The 20,327-nt window shown below is 45.5% G+C and overlaps 2 protein-coding genes across 4 annotated transcripts; both read left to right on the top strand.

The window, feature by feature from the left end:
- The first annotated feature begins 32 nt into the window (after positions 1 to 32).
- ano7 (anoctamin 7) lies at positions 33 to 13,295 on the top strand. Its single transcript, XM_053422185.1, has 24 exons — positions 33 to 191; positions 976 to 1,078; positions 1,433 to 1,490; positions 1,640 to 1,770; positions 3,078 to 3,185; positions 3,264 to 3,400; positions 3,799 to 3,856; positions 5,219 to 5,329; positions 5,401 to 5,566; positions 5,651 to 5,741; positions 5,984 to 6,080; positions 6,871 to 7,014; positions 7,350 to 7,487; positions 7,603 to 7,701; positions 8,021 to 8,123; positions 8,572 to 8,683; positions 8,856 to 8,910; positions 9,048 to 9,145; positions 9,311 to 9,486; positions 9,562 to 9,767; positions 10,049 to 10,191; positions 10,448 to 10,538; positions 10,968 to 11,087; positions 11,229 to 13,295. The coding sequence occupies exons 2-24, from the start codon at positions 1,010 to 1,012 to the stop codon at positions 11,382 to 11,384; spliced, it is 2,667 nt and encodes an 888-aa protein (XP_053278160.1). The 5' UTR covers positions 33 to 191; positions 976 to 1,009; the 3' UTR covers positions 11,385 to 13,295.
- A 359-nt stretch (positions 13,296 to 13,654) lies between these two features.
- On the top strand, positions 13,655 to 19,973 carry eif4h (eukaryotic translation initiation factor 4h). Of its 3 annotated transcripts, XM_053423299.1 has the most exons (8): positions 13,655 to 13,743; positions 15,395 to 15,591; positions 15,919 to 15,983; positions 16,177 to 16,324; positions 16,745 to 16,819; positions 17,102 to 17,287; positions 17,426 to 17,541; positions 19,291 to 19,973. In XM_053423299.1, exons 1-8 carry the CDS (start codon positions 13,679 to 13,681, stop codon positions 19,294 to 19,296), a joined length of 858 nt encoding a protein of 285 aa, XP_053279274.1. In that variant the 5' UTR covers positions 13,655 to 13,678; the 3' UTR covers positions 19,297 to 19,973. The 3 variants fall into 3 exon arrangements, with proteins under 3 accessions (XP_053279274.1, XP_053279275.1, XP_053279273.1); XM_053423300.1 differs by lacking the exon at positions 19,291 to 19,973 and having other exon boundaries at positions 16,177 to 16,297; positions 17,426 to 19,284; XM_053423298.1 differs by lacking the exon at positions 19,291 to 19,973 and having other exon boundaries at positions 17,426 to 19,284.
- The last annotated feature ends 354 nt before the right edge of the window (positions 19,974 to 20,327 follow it).

Genomic DNA, 20,327 nt, shown 5'->3' with positions numbered 1-20,327 from the left:
CTTCCAGCAGTGTCCTCGCAAACCTCACAATCACACACACACACTCACACACACACTCACACACACACCCACACACACAGAGTGAGCGGAGCTGCGATCCTGAACCTCACCTGAGCTCCGTCCGTCTTCAGGTAGGAACCTGATCCAGAGTCTGTTGGTGATCAGCTGATCCAGGTCTTCATCCTGTCAGGGTTGGTTTCCTCGACTTCAGCCTGAGCTTTATTAGTTATTATATGTGTCAAATATAAATGAATTCAATACAAGTTAAATATGTCTCTATATTCTGACAGAAATATGATAAAACTTTAATAATTTTACTTATTAGTATTGTTATTATTACAGGACTTGTTATGTTGGATGATTTTTGTATGAAATAAGATGCTGATATTTTATTGATATGGTCAAGTATGTGTGTGTGTGACTGTTTGTGCGTGTGTTTATGTGACTATGTGTGTGTGTGTTTGTGTGTGACTGTGTCTGTGTGTGTGATTGTGTCTGTCTGACCTTGTGTGTGTGTGTGTGTGTGTGTGTGTGTGTGTGTGTGTGTGTGTGTGTGTGTGTGTGTGTGTGTGTCTGTCTGTCTGTGTATGGCTGTGTCTGTGTGTGTGTGCGTGTGTTTGTGTGTGTGTGTGTGTGTGTGAGTTTATGTGTCTGTCTGTGTGTGACTGTGTGTGACTGTGTTGCTGTCTGTGTGTGTATGTGTGTATGTCTGTGACTGTATGTTTGTGAGTGTCTGTGTTTTTTTGTCTCTGTGTGTGTGTGTCTGTGTGTGTCTGTATGTGTGTGTGTGTGTGTGTGACTGTGTGTGACTGTGTGTGACTGTGTGTGACTGTGTGGCTGTCTGTGTGTGTGTATGTCTGTGACTGTGTGTTTGTGTGTGTGTGTGTGTGTGTGTGTGTGTGGCTGTCTGTGTGTGTGTATGTCTGTGACTGTGTGTTTGTGACTGTGTGTCTGTGTGTGTGTCTGTGTGTTCAGGTCTGTAGCAGGAGCATGAGGAGGGGGGGGTCAGATGGAGGACAGCACCACCCTCATCGTCATGGAAACCAAGCAGGAGAACAGCTATGGCAGCATCACCATGGTAACAGATTAGCATCATCAAAGTTGGGTCCAGCAGCAGGAAACAGGAAACAGGAAGTGTGTGATGACATCACACTGAGCGGATGAAGAACAGTAGATGTTTGTCATCGGTGTCATTAACATGGACGGAGACATGAAGCAGCAGGAAGTCCAGTGTGATTAACTCATGACAACTTCCTGTGAGCGTTAACCTGCTGCTGTAAACACGTAGTTTAGATACTTTATACTTTATACTTTACTTTATACTTTATACTTTATACTTTATACTTTACTTTATACTTTACACTGTGTCTCGAACCTTTGTTCATCACAGCAAACGTTCTTTACTTGTGCTGAGTCAGTTTTTATTTCCCAGAGTGCACCTGTTCAACCTCCAGACCGGAATGTGTTCAGCGACAGAGCGACTCGAGTCGGTGAGTGAACGAGGGTTTTATCTCCAGGTTCAACGTGTGGGGTGTGGGGGGGGGGGGGGGGGGGGGGGGGGGGGGTCGGGTCAGAAGAGTCAGGGACGTGGGTTCAGAGGTGATGACATCACTCTGACTGATGTGCTCCTGTTGGACAGATTACGTGTTGGTGTGGGAGGAGCCTCGGAGCTCCCAGAATGAGCAGAGTGTCGGTGTTAATCCCGCCCACCGGAAGTGGAGGGAGGAGTATCTGAGGAAACTGAAACTCTGTGGTCTGCTGCAGGAGCAGGTGAGTAAAACAAACACCTCCAGGAAGTCGTCTGAGCATTTCACTGAGTCAACAAATGAAAAGATGAGAGCTGTCGTTCCTGATGTCTTTAAAACCAGGACGGGTGGAGCAGCAGCTGACTTCTGATTACTCCTGAATGTGCCCGGGTTCACGGTGACGTGGTGTAAACACACGAGCGATGACAACACCGCTCTTTATTCCATTCATGTGACATATTGCTACTGTTATAATGCTTAAAAAGTGATATAACAAAATGGTGTGCCTTTAGGCATTCCATAAATTTGGTTATCAAAGTTATAAAACATTCATATTTAAAATATTAATATTAAATCATAACTTTAGTTGGTTAAAGTTACCTCGGTGCACCACCCGTCAAAGGAAGGGTGGTGCAGGTCATGGGAAACTGAGTCCTTGGCTTCCAAATTGTTCTCCTGAACAAAGGACCATGCTTGTTTTCAGGCTTTGACTACACCTGTAGGCCGAAGAGGAGGCCTGTGGTTCCACAGAGACTCTTTCCCAACACCACGTTAGCCCGTCAGCTGCACTATTACCACGCAGCTGGTTGTTGAAGGGTCCAGTGACTTCCTTCCTTTCAGGGCCAATTATCCCAGGATTCTTTGTGTGCCAATTAGACAAATATGGCGGCAAACATGGAATCATGATGCAACCATGATCAATGAACACCCGGCTTCACCTCAGGCAAATATCAAACAGTACAACTGTTAAAAAAACGTTAAACCTCCATTTTTATTAAATTAGACATAGGTGATTTTAGCTAGCTGGCTATCAGCTAACATCTTGAGCAGGCAGGTAAGTGGTAGTAGGTGCAGCGGCTCATTAATGCTAATGATGCGATGGTAAGGGCGGGACAAGCCAGTGACGTAGATAGAGAGTCATGGACTCAGTTCATTTCAGCCTCTGTGTCTGTTCACATTTTTGTTGAATTTTTATAAATCATCTTTCTGGTGATTCTGCACAACATGAACAAATTAACATTAAACTGACCCAGTTGTGAGATTAACACACGTCTGCAGGAGCCTGCAGGGGGCAGCACAATGAACGATCATTTCACACGGTCACATACGTCTATCAGTTCATATGGTGGTGGTGATGTGACGTTTTGTCTGTGTAACCTTGATAAGAAACATATTCATTAACTGTAACTATTCATTAACTATCATATAAACAGAGAAAGGGCGTGGACATGGTATTGGACCTTGTGGGGCTCCACAGAGGAGAATTGAACTGATCTAAACCTGTCTCTGTTGCACAGAGATGATTGAATGAGTTCCTGTTTGTCTCTGCAGAAGACAGTCCTTCAGACAAAGACAAGGATTTGTTTCGTCCTCCTCAGCGCTCCATGGAGCGTCCTCTGTTATTACGCCGAGGACATCAGCCTGAGAGTCCCTCTGCAGGTACAACACCTCTTCCTCCACCGCTGTCCAAACACAAATCAGTATCCTCATCTGTTTGTCACCTGTTTTCTCCTGCAGGTGGTCAACTCCCCAAACATGTCCTGGTCTGAGCAGGTTCTGTCCTTGTTGTCCCTCCCCAACCCTCTGTCCCAGGATGTCCCCAATCCCCCACTGTGCTACTACACCTGTCAGTTCAGGCCCAACAAGCTGCCGAGGTCAACACACAAATATTCAGTTCATCAGACGCTCTGGACACACATTACTTCTTTGGAAAATTAGAACTTGTTTTAGTCCAAAACCTTTTGAATTAACAACAGATGCTTCAGTTGTAAAATAGTGACTTGTTGTTTACACTAGAAAAAGTGTCTTTAATGTTATTGAAATTAAAATAGCTACTGAAAGAAGTTGTAATGGAAGTTGAATTAGAAGAATTAAAAGAAAATAAGATAAGAAGCGGTAAGATAAGATAAGATAATTTATTAGTCCCACAATGGAGAAAGTTACTGTATCACAGCAGCACAGAGCACAGTCAATAATAGACTGAACAATATACAAAAGACCAAATGGAATCAAAACTAACATTGTTTTAAGTTTAATAAATCTTCTTTCCCAGGTTTCTGGGAAGCGACCACAAAGAGACGTTCTTCAAGACGACTCAGAGACACCAGGTGGTGAGTTCAGGAACCTTCAGTAAAATACATACACATGCAACCTGTCAAACACCAGATGTGTGGCCACATCTGTCTGCCCGGAGGGGTCCGTGTGTCAGTCACTTGATTATATAAACTTTAATAGGAACACGTGATCACACTGCAAACTCCATGATCAAATATATCTGATAAACTCACTGGACACATCCACCACATGAACGTGTGAAACATTCAGACTTTCCCTCAACAACTCAACAGAAACATCTTTCTTTGAGATTCTTTGTTTGTCAATTAAAGTTTTTCATAAAGTCGCGAGGCAAAAACAGGCAAACAAACCAAAAATCCGCTGAAGAATAAATGGTCTTTTACTCTTTGGTCTTGTTTCACTCGTAAAGTGGAGTTTGTATAAATGACAGTTACACAGTTACATGAAGAAATGAAGAACCTGAGCACATCTGTTCTGATTCCTTCTTTTCTGTCGTGTTTGAAACTTTATAACAGTTTTGGGGAATTTTTGTGAAATCACTTGATCACAACCTGATCCTGGTCTGAACAGGATTGCTAGACTGGGTGGAGGCGTCAGCCTGTCCCAGTCGGCTGATTGGTTCATAAAGCCGTCCTCAGAATCCAGGATGTGTCAGTCAACAGATGGACGAACGCTGGAGGCGGCCACGCCAACTGCAAACACACACACACACACACACACACACACACACACACACACACTCACAGCACTAGTTTTCAAATTTACAGTTAAAATACAACACAACAATAAAGCCTCCTTTGTTCATTTATATGATATTTTCACTATGACACCAACATCTCGTCGACCACACCCCCTCCTCCCTGTTGTCCGCATGTGTTGTGTCTTGGATCATAAACACACAACCCCAGGCAACACTGACTCAACACAACACAGTGGCTGCTGTTCACACAGAGGACATTGATCTTTCCTGTCAGAGTCGGTTGAATGGAAACATCAGGGTGCATTTCTGAGAAGGGTCATTCTAACAGCCAGCTAGCATTAGCATAGACCTGCCTAGCTGTGTGGATACCACGGACCGGGGTGAGGTGTGGTGGTGACTGTCGTCCACATGGTGGTCCAGCTTACACCAGTGAGATAAGAACGAGCTAAAGTGACAGAAAACTTCTTTGATAAACATTTATTTAGCTTTTATTTTGTGATTATTTTGGTCCATGTCCCATAAGCTAACACGGAGGAGTTTATGACCAATACTGCAGCTAAACCCCAGGGGGCGACAGAGAGCCTGTCATCAAGTCGTCCATCCTTATTTACCCTCTCTAGCATGAGGTCACATGTTAGTGGACCTGGATCAGGACTGGATCTGGAGTCCCTGCAGTGACTGTGTGGTGTTCTTTCAGCTGTATGAGATTCTGGCCCGGACTCCGTACGGTTCCGTGAACAAGGGGCAGGTGGGAATCGACCGCCTGCTGAGCGAGCAGGTGTTCACGGCGGCGTACCCGCTGCACGAGGTGCGTTTCCACCAGCTCCACATCCTGAACCACGTGACCCCGTCAAGGCTTTACTGATGTTCTGTCTGCAGGGGGCGTTCCAGCTGCCGGCCCCCCCGCTGCCTCCCCAGTCCTCCAGCCTCAGACAGATCCTGTACTCGCACTGGGCCCGCTGGTCCTGCTGGAGGCGCTACCAGCCTCTGGACCACATCAGGGACTACTTCGGAGAGAAGATCGCACTGTACTTCGCCTGGCTCGGTAACCACAGCGACACACCAGGGTTCCCATGGTAACTGTTTCCAACGTTTGATATGAACATGGTGGTTTCCGTGGCGACTGTAGGTTTCTACACTGCCTGGCTGTTACCGGCGTCTCTACTGGGGACACTGGTCTTCATGGTGGGGATCTGTCTGATGGTCACTGATGTCCCAGCGTAAGTAGAACATGTGACATCATCACCTGTCCAATGATGTCATGACCCTCAGCTTGATCTTATCTGTAGTGATAACCCTGTTAAAACCACATGTGTGTGTTTGTGTGTGTGTGTGTGTGTGTGTGTGTGTGTGTGTGTGTGTGTGTGTGTGTGTGTGTGTGTGTGTGTGTGTGTGTGTGTGTGTGTGTGTGTGTGTGTGTGTGTGTGTGTGTGTGTGTGTGTGTGTGTGTGTCTGTCTGCAGGAAGGAGGTGTGTGACAGTGGAGACGACTTCGTCATGTGTCCGACTTGTAACATCTGCTCCTTCTGGAACTACTCCAGCATCTGTGTCACCTACAAGGTACCTGTCTGTCCTCAGTCCACCTGTTTCTCTGTGTCCAACTGTCTGTCCTCAGTCCACCTGTCTCTCTGTGTCCAACTGTCTGTCCTCAGTCCCCCTGTCTCTCAGTCCAACTGTCTGTCCTCAGTCCACCTGTTTCTCTGTGTCCAACTGTCTGTCTCTCAGTCCACCTGTCTCTCAGTCCAACTGTCTGTCCTCAGTCCACCTGTCTCTCTGTGTCCAACTGTCTGTCTCTCAGTCCACCTGTCTCTCAGTCCAACTGTCTGTCCTCAGTCCACCTGTCTCTCTGTGTCCACCTGTCTGTCCTCAGTCCACCTGTCTGTCCTCAGTCCACCTGTCTGTCCTCAGTCCAACTGTCTGTCCTCAGTCCACCTGTCTGTCCTCAGTCCACCTGTCTCTCTGTGTCCACCTGTCTGTCCTCAGTCCACCTGTCTCTCAGTCCACCTGTCTGTCCTCAGTCCACCTGTCTGTCCTCAGTCCACCTGTCTCTCTGTGTCCACCTGTCTGTCCTCAGTCCACCTGTCTCTCAGTCCACCTGTCTCTCTGTGTCCACCTGTCTGTCTCTCAGTCCACCTGTCTCTCCGTCCACCTGTCTGTCCTCAGTCCACCTGTCTCTCAGTCCACCTGGCTGTCCTCAGTCCACCTGTCTCTCAGTCCACCTGTCTGTCCTCAGTCCACCTGTCTGTCTCTCCGTCCACCTGTCTCTCAGTCCACCTGTCTGTCTCTCAGTCCACCTGTCTCTCTGTGTCCACCTGTCTGTCCATCTGTCTCTGTCTCTGTCTGTCTTCAGGCAGGTATCCTGTTTGATAATGGAGGGACGGTGTTTCTCAGCGTCTTCATGTCCCTGTGGGCCGTCACCTTCCTGGAGTACTGGAAGAGAAGCTGCTCGTCTCTGTCTCATCGATGGAACTGCTCCGACTTCGAGGAAAACGAGGTGAAAGTTTGACAACAGGAAGTTAATAAACCCGTCAAACGGGTTCTGATGCTGCAGGATAACGAGCCAAGACAAATCCACCTGACTTAGACCATCATGAAAAAGTTCAAACAGCTTTTTGTCCATAGAAGTAAATCTGATTCCTCAAACTTAATGTTTCTGCAAATGTCAACATCAGTGTTCAGATCAGACATTAACGGCACCTGTCCCCGGTCTGGCGTCCTTGTTTGACATTAATCAGAGGAGACAGAATCAACAGACAGAGCTCTGGATGTATCAGAAGGACATTTTAAGTCATTTAAGGTTTACAGTAAATCCATGTTGTCACTGTTCAGGAGCGACCTCGTCCAGAGTTCACCGCCATGGCACCGATGACCATGAGGAACCCGGTGACGGGCGCAGAGGAACCTTATTTTCCTGAAAACAAACGATTCAACAGAACGTTGAGCGGCTGCATGGTCATCATCATCATGGTGCGTCTCCTGACCTCTGACCCTCAGCCGTGGACGCACGAGGTTTATAACGGACATGAAATGACGTGTGGTCACAGGTTGTGTTTACGTGTTGTTTTGACCTTCCTGTGTGCAGATTGTGTTGGTGCTGATGTGCCTCATCGCCATCATTTTGTGCCGCAGCATCCTCAGCATCCTCATCTACAAGTCCAGCAACAGCTTCTTCAGCTTGTCTGTCAGTACAACACAACAACACAACAACACAACACAACAACAACAAAGCACAATCACTTTTGTAAATATTAATAGGATTCAATAGAAAGAACAGAGGCTCTGGGATGTTTCCCTTAGGAACTCCACATGTCAATGAATTCACTGTCCCTGCTTTTAATTATACATGATTTGAAATGGTACCTTTGTGTGTGTGTGTGTGTGTGTGTGTGTGTGTGTGTGTGTGTGTGTGTGTGTGTGTGTGTGTGTGTGTGTGTGTGTGTGTGTGTGTGTGTGTGTGTGTGTGTGTGTGTGTGTGTGTGTGTGTGTGTGTGTGTGTGTAGGCTGGGAGAATAGCCAGTATTACATCGTCAGTGTTGAACCTGTTGGTCATCCTCATGTTGTCCAGGGTTTACACGGCTCTGGCCCACATGCTCACCCGCTGGGGTGAGTCACACCTTCATCCTCACCCTCCTCATGTCAGGTTGAACCTCAGATTCTTAACAGATTTTGTATTTAATAAACATTATTATTGTTGTGATGAAAGTTTAGTACATTTTGTTCATCAAGACATTTTCCATTTTTGTTTCTTTCTTTTTGACAAATTTAATTCACCAACTAAAGTAATTTCTGCCGAGCTTATTGTCAAGTAACAATATGTTGGTGTGATGTTTGACTGTGTTAAATAGTGAATATATATAATACTTCATTCTGCTGGTTTGTAATGCTTTAAAATAATACAGAGTCTAAATGTACTGTGTTTACAGTGTGTGTATAATGTTCTGTTTAATGTCCTCATGTCTGTATATATGTTCTGTGGGTGTGTTCAGTCAGATGACATTTGTAAATCCTGTGTGTGTGTGTGTGTGTGTGTCTGTGTTTGTGTGTCGGTCAGAAATGCATCGCACTCAGAGTAAATACGAAGACATGTTCATCCTCAAAGTTTTCATCTTCCAGTTTGTCAACTTCTACTCGTCTCCGGTTTACATCGCCTTCTTCAAAGGCAGGTGAGATTATCTCATGTTCACTTTCTGTCAGTTTATCCTTTCATCTATATCTTACACACTGTACCTTTCAAATGAAGCAGCAGAAAGTGTCCATGTGATGGAATAAGACATGACACACAAACGTTTAATTCTTTGTGTAACGCTGATTGTTTGTCTGTTTGTGTGTGTTCAGGTTTGTTGGTTACCCTGGAAACTACAACACTCTGTTTGGAGTTCGTAATGAAGATGTGAGTCTGTTGTGTGTCTGATGAAGATGAAGAATACACGAAGATAGAACATTTATTTATTTTTTATGCCACAAATGACCCAGATATGGATGTTTCTGTGGGCGACTGTCTGATTTGTGAGAGGGTTTGTGTTTCAGTGTGGAGCAGGAGGCTGTCTGGTTGAACTGGCTCAAGAGCTGCTGGTGATCATGGTCGGAAAACAGCTGATAAATAACATCCAGGAGTTCATCATCCCGTAAACACACTGAAATATATATATGATGCATTAATTATGACTGTACATGATGATGCCCCCTGGTGGCTGGTTGTAATGATGGTCTTTATATACAGTCACTGAAGGTCTTGTGTTATAGAAGACATTTCTGACTCTGTATGAAAGTGAAGGTTCATTATTTGGCAGGAAGTTAAAGTCCTGGTGGCAGAAGAGGAGGATGAGTCCAGTGCAGAGGGAGGTGAAGGAAGATGGAGGAGAGGAGGCTCAGTGGGAACAGCACCAGCAGGGGGAGCTCCCTCCCTGGGAGGCCGACTACCAGCTCCTGGTGTGTGAAGGTCTCCTCAGCGAGTACCTGGAGATGGGTGAGTCACGGGGCTGCTGGGAGATGTAGTGTTTTGTATGAACCTGTCACTCTTCATCCTCCTCGTCTTCCTCAGTGATTCAGTTTGGGTTCATCACCATCTTTGTGGCGGCATGTCCTCTCGCTCCTTTGTTCGCGCTCATTAATAACTGGGTGGAGATTCGATTGGATGCCCAGAAGTTTGTTACTGAATATCGCCGCCCTGTGGTGGAGCAAGCTCAGGACATCGGCATCTGGTTACCCATCATGCAGTTCATCACACACACAGCTGTCCTCAGCAACGTAAGGCCCTCTCATGCACTTCAATCTTTATTTTGACAAGTTACTGAATGAACACTGACGTCTTCAAACAGCATTTACAAGCAGCCAGTCTGATCTGACCTTTTAAGGGGGGGGGGGGGGGGCTTGATGCCAGCCCATCTGTGTGCCAAAGTGTCCTTGAGCAAGACATTAATCCCTGAACTGTCTTCAGAGAAAAAGTACAGCACACAGATGCACTGTATGAATGTGTGTGTGACCATATAAATACTGACCTTTGACCTTTTCCATATCTGCGTTTTCAGGCGATCCTCATAGCGTTCACCTCGTCCTTCCTGCCTCGTCTGTACTATCGCTACAGCAGAGACAGCTCCCTGAGCGGCTTCGTCAACTTCACATTGGCAACGTCCCACAACTACACCCTGCAAGGCAAGAGCACCTCCTGCAGGTAGGAAACGTCCCTGCAACACCAACACACCCTTCAGGCTGGAGTGTCACTGCTGGTCCATGTGACACTGAGATGACCTCTCCACCAGGTCTGTGCTGCGGTTCTGCTACGTGTCGAGGTTGTCTGTTGTCCACACTGACAGCGTGCGTGCCTGCTGCGGTTCTGCCAGTGCTATGTTCATATATAGGGTTTGCCTTGAAATGGCCACAAATACTTCATAAGACAATAACGATGTGAAGTTCTCTTTCGTCTGCAGGTATCAGGGTTTCAGGGATGAACAGGGTCAATACCTGCCACATTTCTTTCACCTCCTCGCTATACAACTGGCTTTCGTTATCATCTTTGAGGTGAGTGTGAGTGTCTCTGTGTCTCACACCTCAGGTTCATTTAAAGAGTGTGTAAGGTTTAGATGCTCTCGTCTATGGAAGATTTGATACAACTAAAGGCCGACACTTTAAGTGTACCCTGCTGATGTTCAGGTTTCATCGTTTGCCACCATTATCTCATTCCAATACTGAGAAGGATCCACTCGTCTGAGCCTTTGTTGCTTGGAGAGAGAAGGCTGCATTTATTGGATGCTTTTGAAGATACCCTTGAAATGGTGGAGCTTAGTTCCGCCACTGTGACACAATCATTCTACAAATCCAGACTTGATCTGGTCCACCCTATTCTCCTGCTTCAGCTGGGCTGGAGCTGAGCAGTCAACAAGTGAAGACAGCTTTAGGTTTGGCTCCTGGTGAGTGAATGGATCATGACTTCTCTTCCCTGTTCCTAAGCATGTGGTCTTCTTCATTGGTCGTCTGATCGACATGATGGTTCCTGACGTCCCTGAGGAGGTGGAGATAAAGATTAAGAGGGAGCACTACATGGCTAAAAGGGCACTGGCTGAGAACCGGGTACAGTGAATTTGTTTTATGTTTGTCTAGTTTGGTATCACCTCAGTTATAGTTGTTTGTGCTGTGGCACAGATCTAGTTTGTCACAACGTATTGTAGTACACACATCTCTGTTGAAGTGTATTTAATTCTGTGCTTCCAGACTGTGACGGACACCATGTTTCCTGGTGAACAAGACCCTCTGTCCCGCAGTCTGAGACAGCGTGGATCTAGACCCTCGCAGCCAATACAGGATGAGTCCCCACCACCGAACTTGAAGAAGATCCCAGAGGAAACGGACTCACGAGGCAGCTGCTGAGATGAAGCAGTGTCCTGGATGTCTTCCTATTATCTTACCATCCACTTTGAAATGACTGAGCTTCTCCTTCTGATTGACCTTCATGACAAAACCTCTGTGTGACTTCCACAAGTTCAACAAGAACCGTGTTAAATCCTCAAAGGTCCTTCAAGAACTTTGCAGGACCTAGAAGATAGAGAAGATGTAGAGCTACAAGGCCATTATTGGATCTACAGTTGCAATCAGAATTATTCAACCCCCTCACCTCAAAATACATTATAGTGATGTTGATGACAGATAATGACAATATATGACAAAAAACCTCATTAAACAACAAAAGATATTTATGATACATATTTGAGTTATTTTGACAACAGAAGATGACTTAACTTTGAAGTTCAAATGGAAAATGTAACACGTGTGCATGTTCAGTATTATTCAGCCCCCCAGCTTCAGGACTTTGAGGAGCATCCTCTAGCTTTTATAACTTCTAACAAACGTTTTCTGTAAGTGTGGACAAGCTTCTCACACCTCTCGATCAGAATCTTTGCCCATTTTTCACATGCAAAAGCCTCAAGCTCAGTGAGGCAAATGATGGATCTTTATAGAGTTCCTAAAGGCTTAATTATGTTTCAACTCCACTTTAGGCCATAAAAACTTTAGATCAGCTTTAAAAACAAAAATATTATATCGGGGTTGAATAATTGTGACATGGCTATCTTAGCAAAATATACTGTTACACACAAATACTACATCATGTATTTTCTGTGTTGATTTCATGTATCACTCAACTCTGAAGTCATCTGAAGCAGAATCTTGATCTTTGAAAAAACTGTAATTGATAAATCCTTAAAATCTTTGGGGGGTTGAATATTTCTGCTTGCAACCTCTGCTCGACTTTAACTAGACCTGCAAGACTCCTAATTGTCTACTAAATCAACATGTGTTGTAATGAACCTCTACACATCCTACGAGAGAAAGGGCAAATAGGACCTAAATGTATGTGACAGCTGTGCTAAAGCTAAATGAAGTCAGTTAACTTGAAGGAGATCTCCATATCACATCCGCAAGACCTCTGCTCGACATCTACAGGAACAACAAGAGGATCAGTCCTTGTCCTTTAAGAACTCCATAAGAGGCTCACGCAAGATGTTTCCAGGTTCTCTGCAAGACCTTCAACACATTTGTTAGAGCATCACACAATCTAAGAGTCCTCTGTTATATCTGTACAAATTCTTCAGGATCTCTCATAAAATTACTACAAGAACTACTCTGCAGGAGCAAAAACTCGGTCCTTTCAGAGACTACCTCCTTGTTATAATGCTCACAAGTGCATTTGAAAACTTCCCTTTTAAAAATGTTTCTCTTTCTCATTTTACTGTTCCAGATCTCTCTTCTTTGTTGTGTCAGAGAGGGATTCTGTTTCTTGGCTACAAAAGCGAATCCTCTTTTCAATAAAGCATTATTTCCCTATTTTTTCTTACCCAGAACATGTTGTTTTAGAACCCTAACCCTAGTGTATGAAGTAGTTATTAATTATATTTTGAGCAACTTGTTTTTATTATCTTTTGCCTCCACTTGATGATCCTGCTGATATGACAGTCTTGGATCACTTTGTACACTATGTTCCTCTCCGTGGAAGATATAACCAAACTGCAGTCTGGCTTTAACTTGTCCATGAAAAGTCTCTTACATGCAAGTTATGATCAAGTCAGTGTATGCACATAACCTTTGTATGTTTCACATTCAACATCTTAACTGCTAACTCATCCTACTGTTTTTAATGTATTGCATAGTTTCATGCTGTTTTACTATAAATTTATATTTAATAGTATTCTTCAATTGTTATTAAGAGTTTTCTTTCTTGTTGAAATGCCTGTATGGTCTTTTCTCAGCAAGTACTGAATAAAATGTGTCATGTTATCCATAATTTCTAATATGAATCACTTTTATACATCAATTTAGACTAAACTTTAGAAAACAGTTTTGGGGCTTTAAGATGATGTATTCTAAACATATTGTAACTAAAACATATTTTACTGCAAATGTCCATGAAGGTGCAGCATGAGTCAGAGCAGCTGGAGATAATGCACCAATGGATTAAATTCTACTAAATGCTATGTAATCAAGTGTGTGTGATTAAATTAAATTTACTTTGGTTTAATCTCATAATCACTCATTAATAAAACCTGTCCAAAGAGGTGACCATTAGAAACGTGTCAGGGAGGGCTTTCCCGGTCAGGCGGCCTGAGGACACCTAAGCTCGCTCCGTGTGTGACGTGTAGGACCTCCTCCTCCGACACACAGCAGCAGTAATGGCGGACTACGACAACTACGAGGACCGGGACCGGGCCTACGGAAGCTTCGGCGGCGGCAGAGGGTGAGTGTCCGCTCCGCTCGGTAGCTCCGCCGTGTGACTCAAACGCAAACCCCGGCGGGACCGTGTTTCCATCTTCTGTCCGCCCCGAGCCCCGGAGCAGCGCGCCCAGGCCGCGAAGCTCGTCCCGCCCGGCGCCTGCTGAGGGAAACGTGCCCGCGAGAGGGAGGGTGGCGGGGGTTGGCTGGGAAACACCGTGGTCCCGCAGCTAGCTTGCTAACTGCTAGCATGGGGCTAACTGCGCACAGACAGTGAAACTGACGGACTGTTCCGCGGGGGATCGCCCCGGAGCTCGGTGGTAAAACACGGTAATCTGTTCGGTGATAAATGAAGCGGTCCCGGGGAGAGGCGGGACGCAGCAGCACAGGAGGCCGCGGTGTGTGGAGCTGCTGGCGGAGCTGCGGATCGCCCGCATGGCTCCATCATGTGTTCGCCGCTGCACATTGATCCGCGTAGGGAACACACATGAGGCATCGATCCGGACCGACGGTCGCTGGGTGGTGGGTCGAGGGGAAGCCGGTGGTTGTGTTGCTGCTCCATCATCATGGTGATGAATGGAAGCGGCGGGGGGACCACATGTGTGTTTGTGTGTGAATCTGCTGCAGCACGAGCTGCACGTTGTTTCTGTTCCTACATGACCTCAGGGCTCCGCACCGGCTCCGCGCTAAACGTCCAGACGCGGAACCGACTCGGTTACTGCTCATTTTAGTTTGTTTTCTGTATGAACCGCTCTCACACGTTTAAACTCATCAGGGTTTAACGGAGCATGTTGATCTCAGAACCCGGCCCTGATGGGACAGGTCGTGCTTCACTTCTCTGGGTTTCTGTGATAACGGTGGATTACTTCTTTCTGTCCCTGTAAAGCATAGAAGTGTTCACCTGGCGTCAGTGATCACTGGGACCAGGCTTTAGGTTTTAATGGTAACAATCTCTACTGGAGAGCGTGGTCAGGACGGGGCGGGGCTACTTCTTTCATCAGGTCTGTCTGGGTGCAGGGTTTAGACTGAGAGCACTAGATAAACCGAAGGGGGAATTATTAAGACCTGCTCTCAACCGGAAAGACCACATTCTCACATAGAAGACATGAATGTAGGACATTTGTTTCAAACACGTCTGTAGTTACACTCAGTGACGAGTCATCTCTATTCGTTTACACAGTAGTTCTACAGAAAACACCAAAGTTACACCGGGGGGGAAACGGATCTGCGTGTTGCAGGCAGCATCACAGATGCTGAGGTCAGCGAGTGCTGCTGGTTAGATTTTATGGACACTAATGTTACCGTGGCTCTTCTGGCAGGTAGCCTGTGTTCATTACTGCCCACTGGGGGGGGAATCAGACCTGGGTTGTGTGGTCGTGAGGTGAATGTTACTGGAAAAAGTGAGTGGAAACTAGTTTTATGTTCAAGTCAATGAAGCTTGACCGGCAGACATAACAAACCACTAATTCTTTACTAACACTAATAACAGTAATAATTGTAATAGAAAATGATATGAACAAAGCAAAGAACATAGACGTGTGTGTATAAGCGATTCTCTAGTTCATGCTGTTTATTTTTTGATCAGAGATCTGTTTCAGATGTGGGTTGTACTCCACATCTCACTGGCCCTGTGTTTCTGTATTTTTTGATTGTCTCTGTGTCCCCCACCTTCTCAGGCCCCGTGGCGGCTCTGGCCCTGGAGGCCCCGGTGGTCCCAAGAAGCAGAAGGAGCTGCCATCAGAGCCTCCGTTCACAGCGTTCGTGGGGAACCTGCCGTTCTACGCGGTTCAAGGAGACATCGACATAATCTTCAAAGAGCTCAAGCTTCGCAGCGTCCGATTGGTTAGAGACAAAGAGACGGACAAGTTTAAAGGTCAGAGGATTTTATCTTATATGAGATGCTTCTTTGTTCTGACCAACATTTTATTTTGTCAGGTAATGGTTAAAGGGATAGTTCATCAAAACCACTTGTGGAGTCTCAGGGATAACGTGTCAGAGCAGAATCCAATACAATATAAGTCAATTGGAGTATTTTTTATTCATTTACAGGAAGGAGAACTTCACGATTGTCAGTTTCTGTCCGTTGCAATGCACGTAGTCTTTCTGTTTGAACGTGAAGCTTCTGATGTTTGAAACAGAAGATGTTATGAAGCTCAGATCGATGAAGAGATGATGTGAATTCTGTTTCATGTCCCTTCAGGTTTTTGTTATGTGGAGTTTGAAGACCTGGAATCTCTAAAAGAAGCTCTGACGTACGACGGCGCTGTGAGTTTATGAACGTCACAAGAATTCATCAGATTACTGATCGACACATGAAGCCTGATTCTATGAGTCACAAAATTCATAAATATTTGAATAGTATTATGGAAAAAACTTTCAATAAATGTACATGAAATATTGGGGACAAGATTTGGATAGAGCTCAGTCTTCAGTCTGACATGACCTCTGACCCCTGCAGCTGCTGGGTGAGAGATCACTGAGGGTAGACATCGCAGAGGGACGAAGGCAAGAAGGAAGAGGAGGAGGAGGAGGAGGAGGAGGCGGCTCTGGCTTTGGCTTCAGGAAAGACGAAGGCAGAGGTACGGGCAACCAATCCCCGCCAGGAAGTAGGTCAAAGTGCAAGTTGGTTTGTTAACTGGTGATTGATTCGTCCTCTGCTTCATTCTTCATCCATCTATCATTTCACCCCCCTCCTTTTACACACACGCACACACAGGTATGTTGAGGTATCATGAAGCAGAAATAAAAAGATCAAGCTTGGCTGCTATGTCTTCTTTAACATCCTCCTCTCTGATTGGCTGATGAACAACTAACAAGCTCCGCCTCTTCAGTTCTTTCCTTCCAGAAGGAGGCGTTGCCACCTCCTACTCTGTTTCCTCCACTGATTCCTCCTCTCTTTATTTACTTCCTCCTTTCCGGCTTCCTCTCGCCTCTTGTTTAAACCTCCCTCCACTCCTCTCCTTTTCTTCTCTCCTTCTCTCCTTCCCCCTCTCCTCTCGGCGTTAAACTCCCCCTGTCCTCTGCAGGTCGAGGTTTCCGATCTGGTCCCAGAGGAGGTGAAGGAGGAGGACAGGACTCCCGTGAGGATTCCAGCGGCTCAGGTTGGACAACAGCCGATCCCAGCCGGCCAATCAGAACACTGCTAGACTGTAGCTAATCAAATGGCAGGATAATGTCTCAGAAGAAATTGTTTATGTTAATAAATTAAAGTAGAATCAACAGAACCTCAAACACCTGTGATATGCTAATGAACTGCAGCCCCCCCTCCACCCCCATTCCTTTCACCTCAGCCATCTCATGCTAATGTGTCACATTACAGGATCCAGAGGCTGCAGGTCACCTGACTTACCCGTCTGTCTGTGCACACCTGTCTGTCTCCACAGGTTTTAGAGATGATGATTCCTTCGGGGGGCGGGGTCGAGGTGGCAGCGGCCGCCCCGGTGAGAGAAGGGGTGGTGCTGGAGGCCCAGGAGCGGGAGCAGCAGGAGCAGGAGCAGGAGGAGGAGCAGGTCGCTTCAGAGACCCACCTCCCCGTGGAGGAACGCCAGACTTCAGAGAACCATCTGAAGGTTCCCCTCAACGTCTATTAAGTCATTTAGTCGAGTTAACTTGAAGCTGCTTGGCAGTTGTATAGTTAAATCCACACATTTAATCATCTTCATTAAATGAGATTAACTGACTGGTTGTGTGTGTTGTCGTCTGCACAGAGGAGCGTGCAGCGCGGCCTCGGCTGCAGCTGAAGCCTCGGACTGTCGGTGTGCCACTCAACCAGGTCGCCAACCCCAACTCGGCCATCTTTGGTGGAGCCAAGCCACGAGATGAGGTGATGTCACGAGAAAAACCTTAGAGACTGAAGGCTACAAGGGCCGGGGGGGAGGAGTCAGTGAATAGAGAACGAGGATGAATGATCGGGATGAGATTAAACGCCACAGTTAGAATTCCTTCCTCACAGACAGTGGGCGATCGGACGCCGTCCTCCCGCCTCTCTTTCTTCTTCTTCTTCCCGTTTGAGTTTAGATTCTGCAGAATATTTATTCTAAGTCAGAATAAAGACAAAACCCTGATGAGTAATAAACCTGTTAACACACAACGAGCAGCTTGTGCACGCATGTCCCATCTTTGGGTTGCTCTGCGATGCCCCCCTCATCACCGCTTACTGTGATGTCATACGTGTTTCGTCCAGTAGCCCCGCCCATCGCCCATCCCCCTCCTCAAAACTCGTCACATTTCTCTCCCACAGGACGAAACCCAGAGGTTCAGTTTTAAGCGTATGTAGTAGCCCCGCCCGCTGTGATGACACATCAGTCAGGTGTTCCAGCTTTGATCCAAACAGTCTTCAAACTTTTCTCTGTCGCGTCATCGCCTGTGGTTTCTTGGTGGGCGGGGTTTTCCCCGTGTCTCAGCCCCGCCCCCACTCGTATCAGCTTGTCTTCTTGAAAACGGACACCTGATGATTCAGCATGATCTGTTCTGTTCCCATAATGCACTGGTGGTAGGTTACGCCTTTGTTGTTGATCAGTCCAGCATGAGACCTAGTGCTGCATTCAGTGTCTGTGGGATTTCCTTCCATTTGGCAGCCTATTCAGTTGCTGAGGAAAAAAGGGAAAACCAGTTAATTCACAGAAAGCTGACAAATATTCACATTTCAAAACCAGTGACAACCGAGTTTGTCTGGAAACCAAAGTCTGTTCAAATTGTGGAGTCAATCTGCACATTTGAAAAGATTTCCTTTGTCCTGTTGATTGGCGGGTGGCCACCAACGACCAGGTGCATTATCGCCAAAAGCTGGTCCGTCAACACCATCCTTTCAAATTATGCCAAAGCACCTTTTTCCAGTGTTCAGAAACAGAAATCTTATTTGATAAAGAAATGGAGATAGAGAGGATAAAAAAGAAAGGCCTTGTTTTCTTCTTTTCAAAACATTTAGGCTCTTTTCAATCTTCTTCATCCCTCATTGTTTTTTCTTTTCATTGTGTGATGTCATTCTAATTGTCGCATCTTGGTTCCCGTTTTGCCAAACCTCTCACAGGCGCCAATCCTGGGTCGGTCAGTCTGTCTGTGTGGAGTTTGCATGTTCTCCAGCTGTGTGGGTTTTCTCTGGCTTCCTCCCACAGTCCGAACAAACAGATTTGTGTTAGTTTAATTGGAGACTCTAAATTGACTGTTATTGAATGGGAGTGTAAATGTCTGTGTGGTCCACTGGCGACTTGTCCAGGGTGAACCTCGCTTCTCAACCAACATCCGCTGGGAATGGTTCCAACTCCCTGCAACCAAGGAACAGGTCTTTTAGATAAGGGACGGATGGATGTTCCAGTCTTTCCTCACGTGTCTGATTTCTCTCCTTTTATTCTTCTCAATTTTTGATTGACCAATAATTTCATAGAAACTTATTTACAAAAGGGAAGAATGAATGAACAGAAAAGGGGGAACTATTAGAAAAGAGGAAAAGAGATAGTATGAAAAATGTTTTTCTTCCCTAATTTTATTTTTCCCCTTTGCTTTTTGCTCCCCATTTCTTCACCTCTTTCTGTTTCCAATCTCTCCACTGTCCTTCATCTGTCTTTGTTTACAGCAATGAGTCATTCAAACCACCTCCTGACATTCTCCTGGCCGGACGGTGGTGCTAACGTGACGTGTTTCAACAGAAAAGAAGAAATTTCCACTTTTTTTTTTCTGGGCCCTCTCTCGTTACTTCAGTGTGGATCTGTGGAAGTCAACCCCCATTGAGAAAAATTTTACAAAACTGGTGAAAAGTTTTGAATGAGCTACAAAGTGAATAATTATCGTATAAAGTTGTAGTTTTGGTTTGTGGTCACCTGTAGTTCCATCTTTAACCTGTTGGCCGATCTGAACTCACTGGTCCTTAACCTGGTCCAGGTCTCTTGTTTCAGTTTGGACCAGGATCAGGTCTGGGTCTGTAGTGGATCACATGAACAGGATTTAAATCCTCAGTATTTTCAGTCTGCGTCGCTTTGAGAACATTTTAGTCGCTGATAAACTTTGCTTTTGCTTTGTTTCCCAGGACATTAAATGGAAGAACTTTTTCTTATTGTACCATAGAAAACACACAAAGAAAAAAACAAAAAGTAACAGCTGTTTTAACTTTTTCTTTCCAAACAATGTTTATGGCAATAAAACTGTATCATCATCGTACATCCACTAGAATGTGTTTAATTTCAGGGTGGGGAAGGGGCCAAATCCTTGGTTTTTATCTTTTCTTCCAAATTCAAGAAGAATAAAGAATACAGCTCTTTCTGTTCTGCCTCCTGTTTGTGTCTGTGTGGAGGACGTAGATTATTTCAAAACGTGTCCTTCAGTCTTCACGTCATAGGATAACCTCTAAAATGATTTTAATCTGATTTACAGCTGTGTTGTACTGCACATAGGCTCACACTTTACGAATGAACAGTGGAAATTAAACATTGAAGAACCTTAAATTGTGTTAATAGTGTTTCCTGAAATTACTTCCAGTCAATCTTGTCATTTTTAACCCAGTATTAGAGCAAAGTGTGTTACTGGTCCTTGTGTGACGCCACAGTTCAGCTTCGATCTGCTCAGACCATGTTCTTGATATTAAATGACGAGTAATGAATAAGTTGATAAATAGCT

The sequence above is a fragment of the Pleuronectes platessa genome, chromosome 5 (assembly GCF_947347685.1).
Source record: "Pleuronectes platessa chromosome 5, fPlePla1.1, whole genome shotgun sequence".
NCBI classification, from domain to species: domain Eukaryota; kingdom Metazoa; phylum Chordata; class Actinopteri; order Pleuronectiformes; family Pleuronectidae; genus Pleuronectes; species Pleuronectes platessa.
Note: the sequence above shows the minus strand (reverse complement) of the source record. Positions and strands in the feature narration are given on the sequence as shown.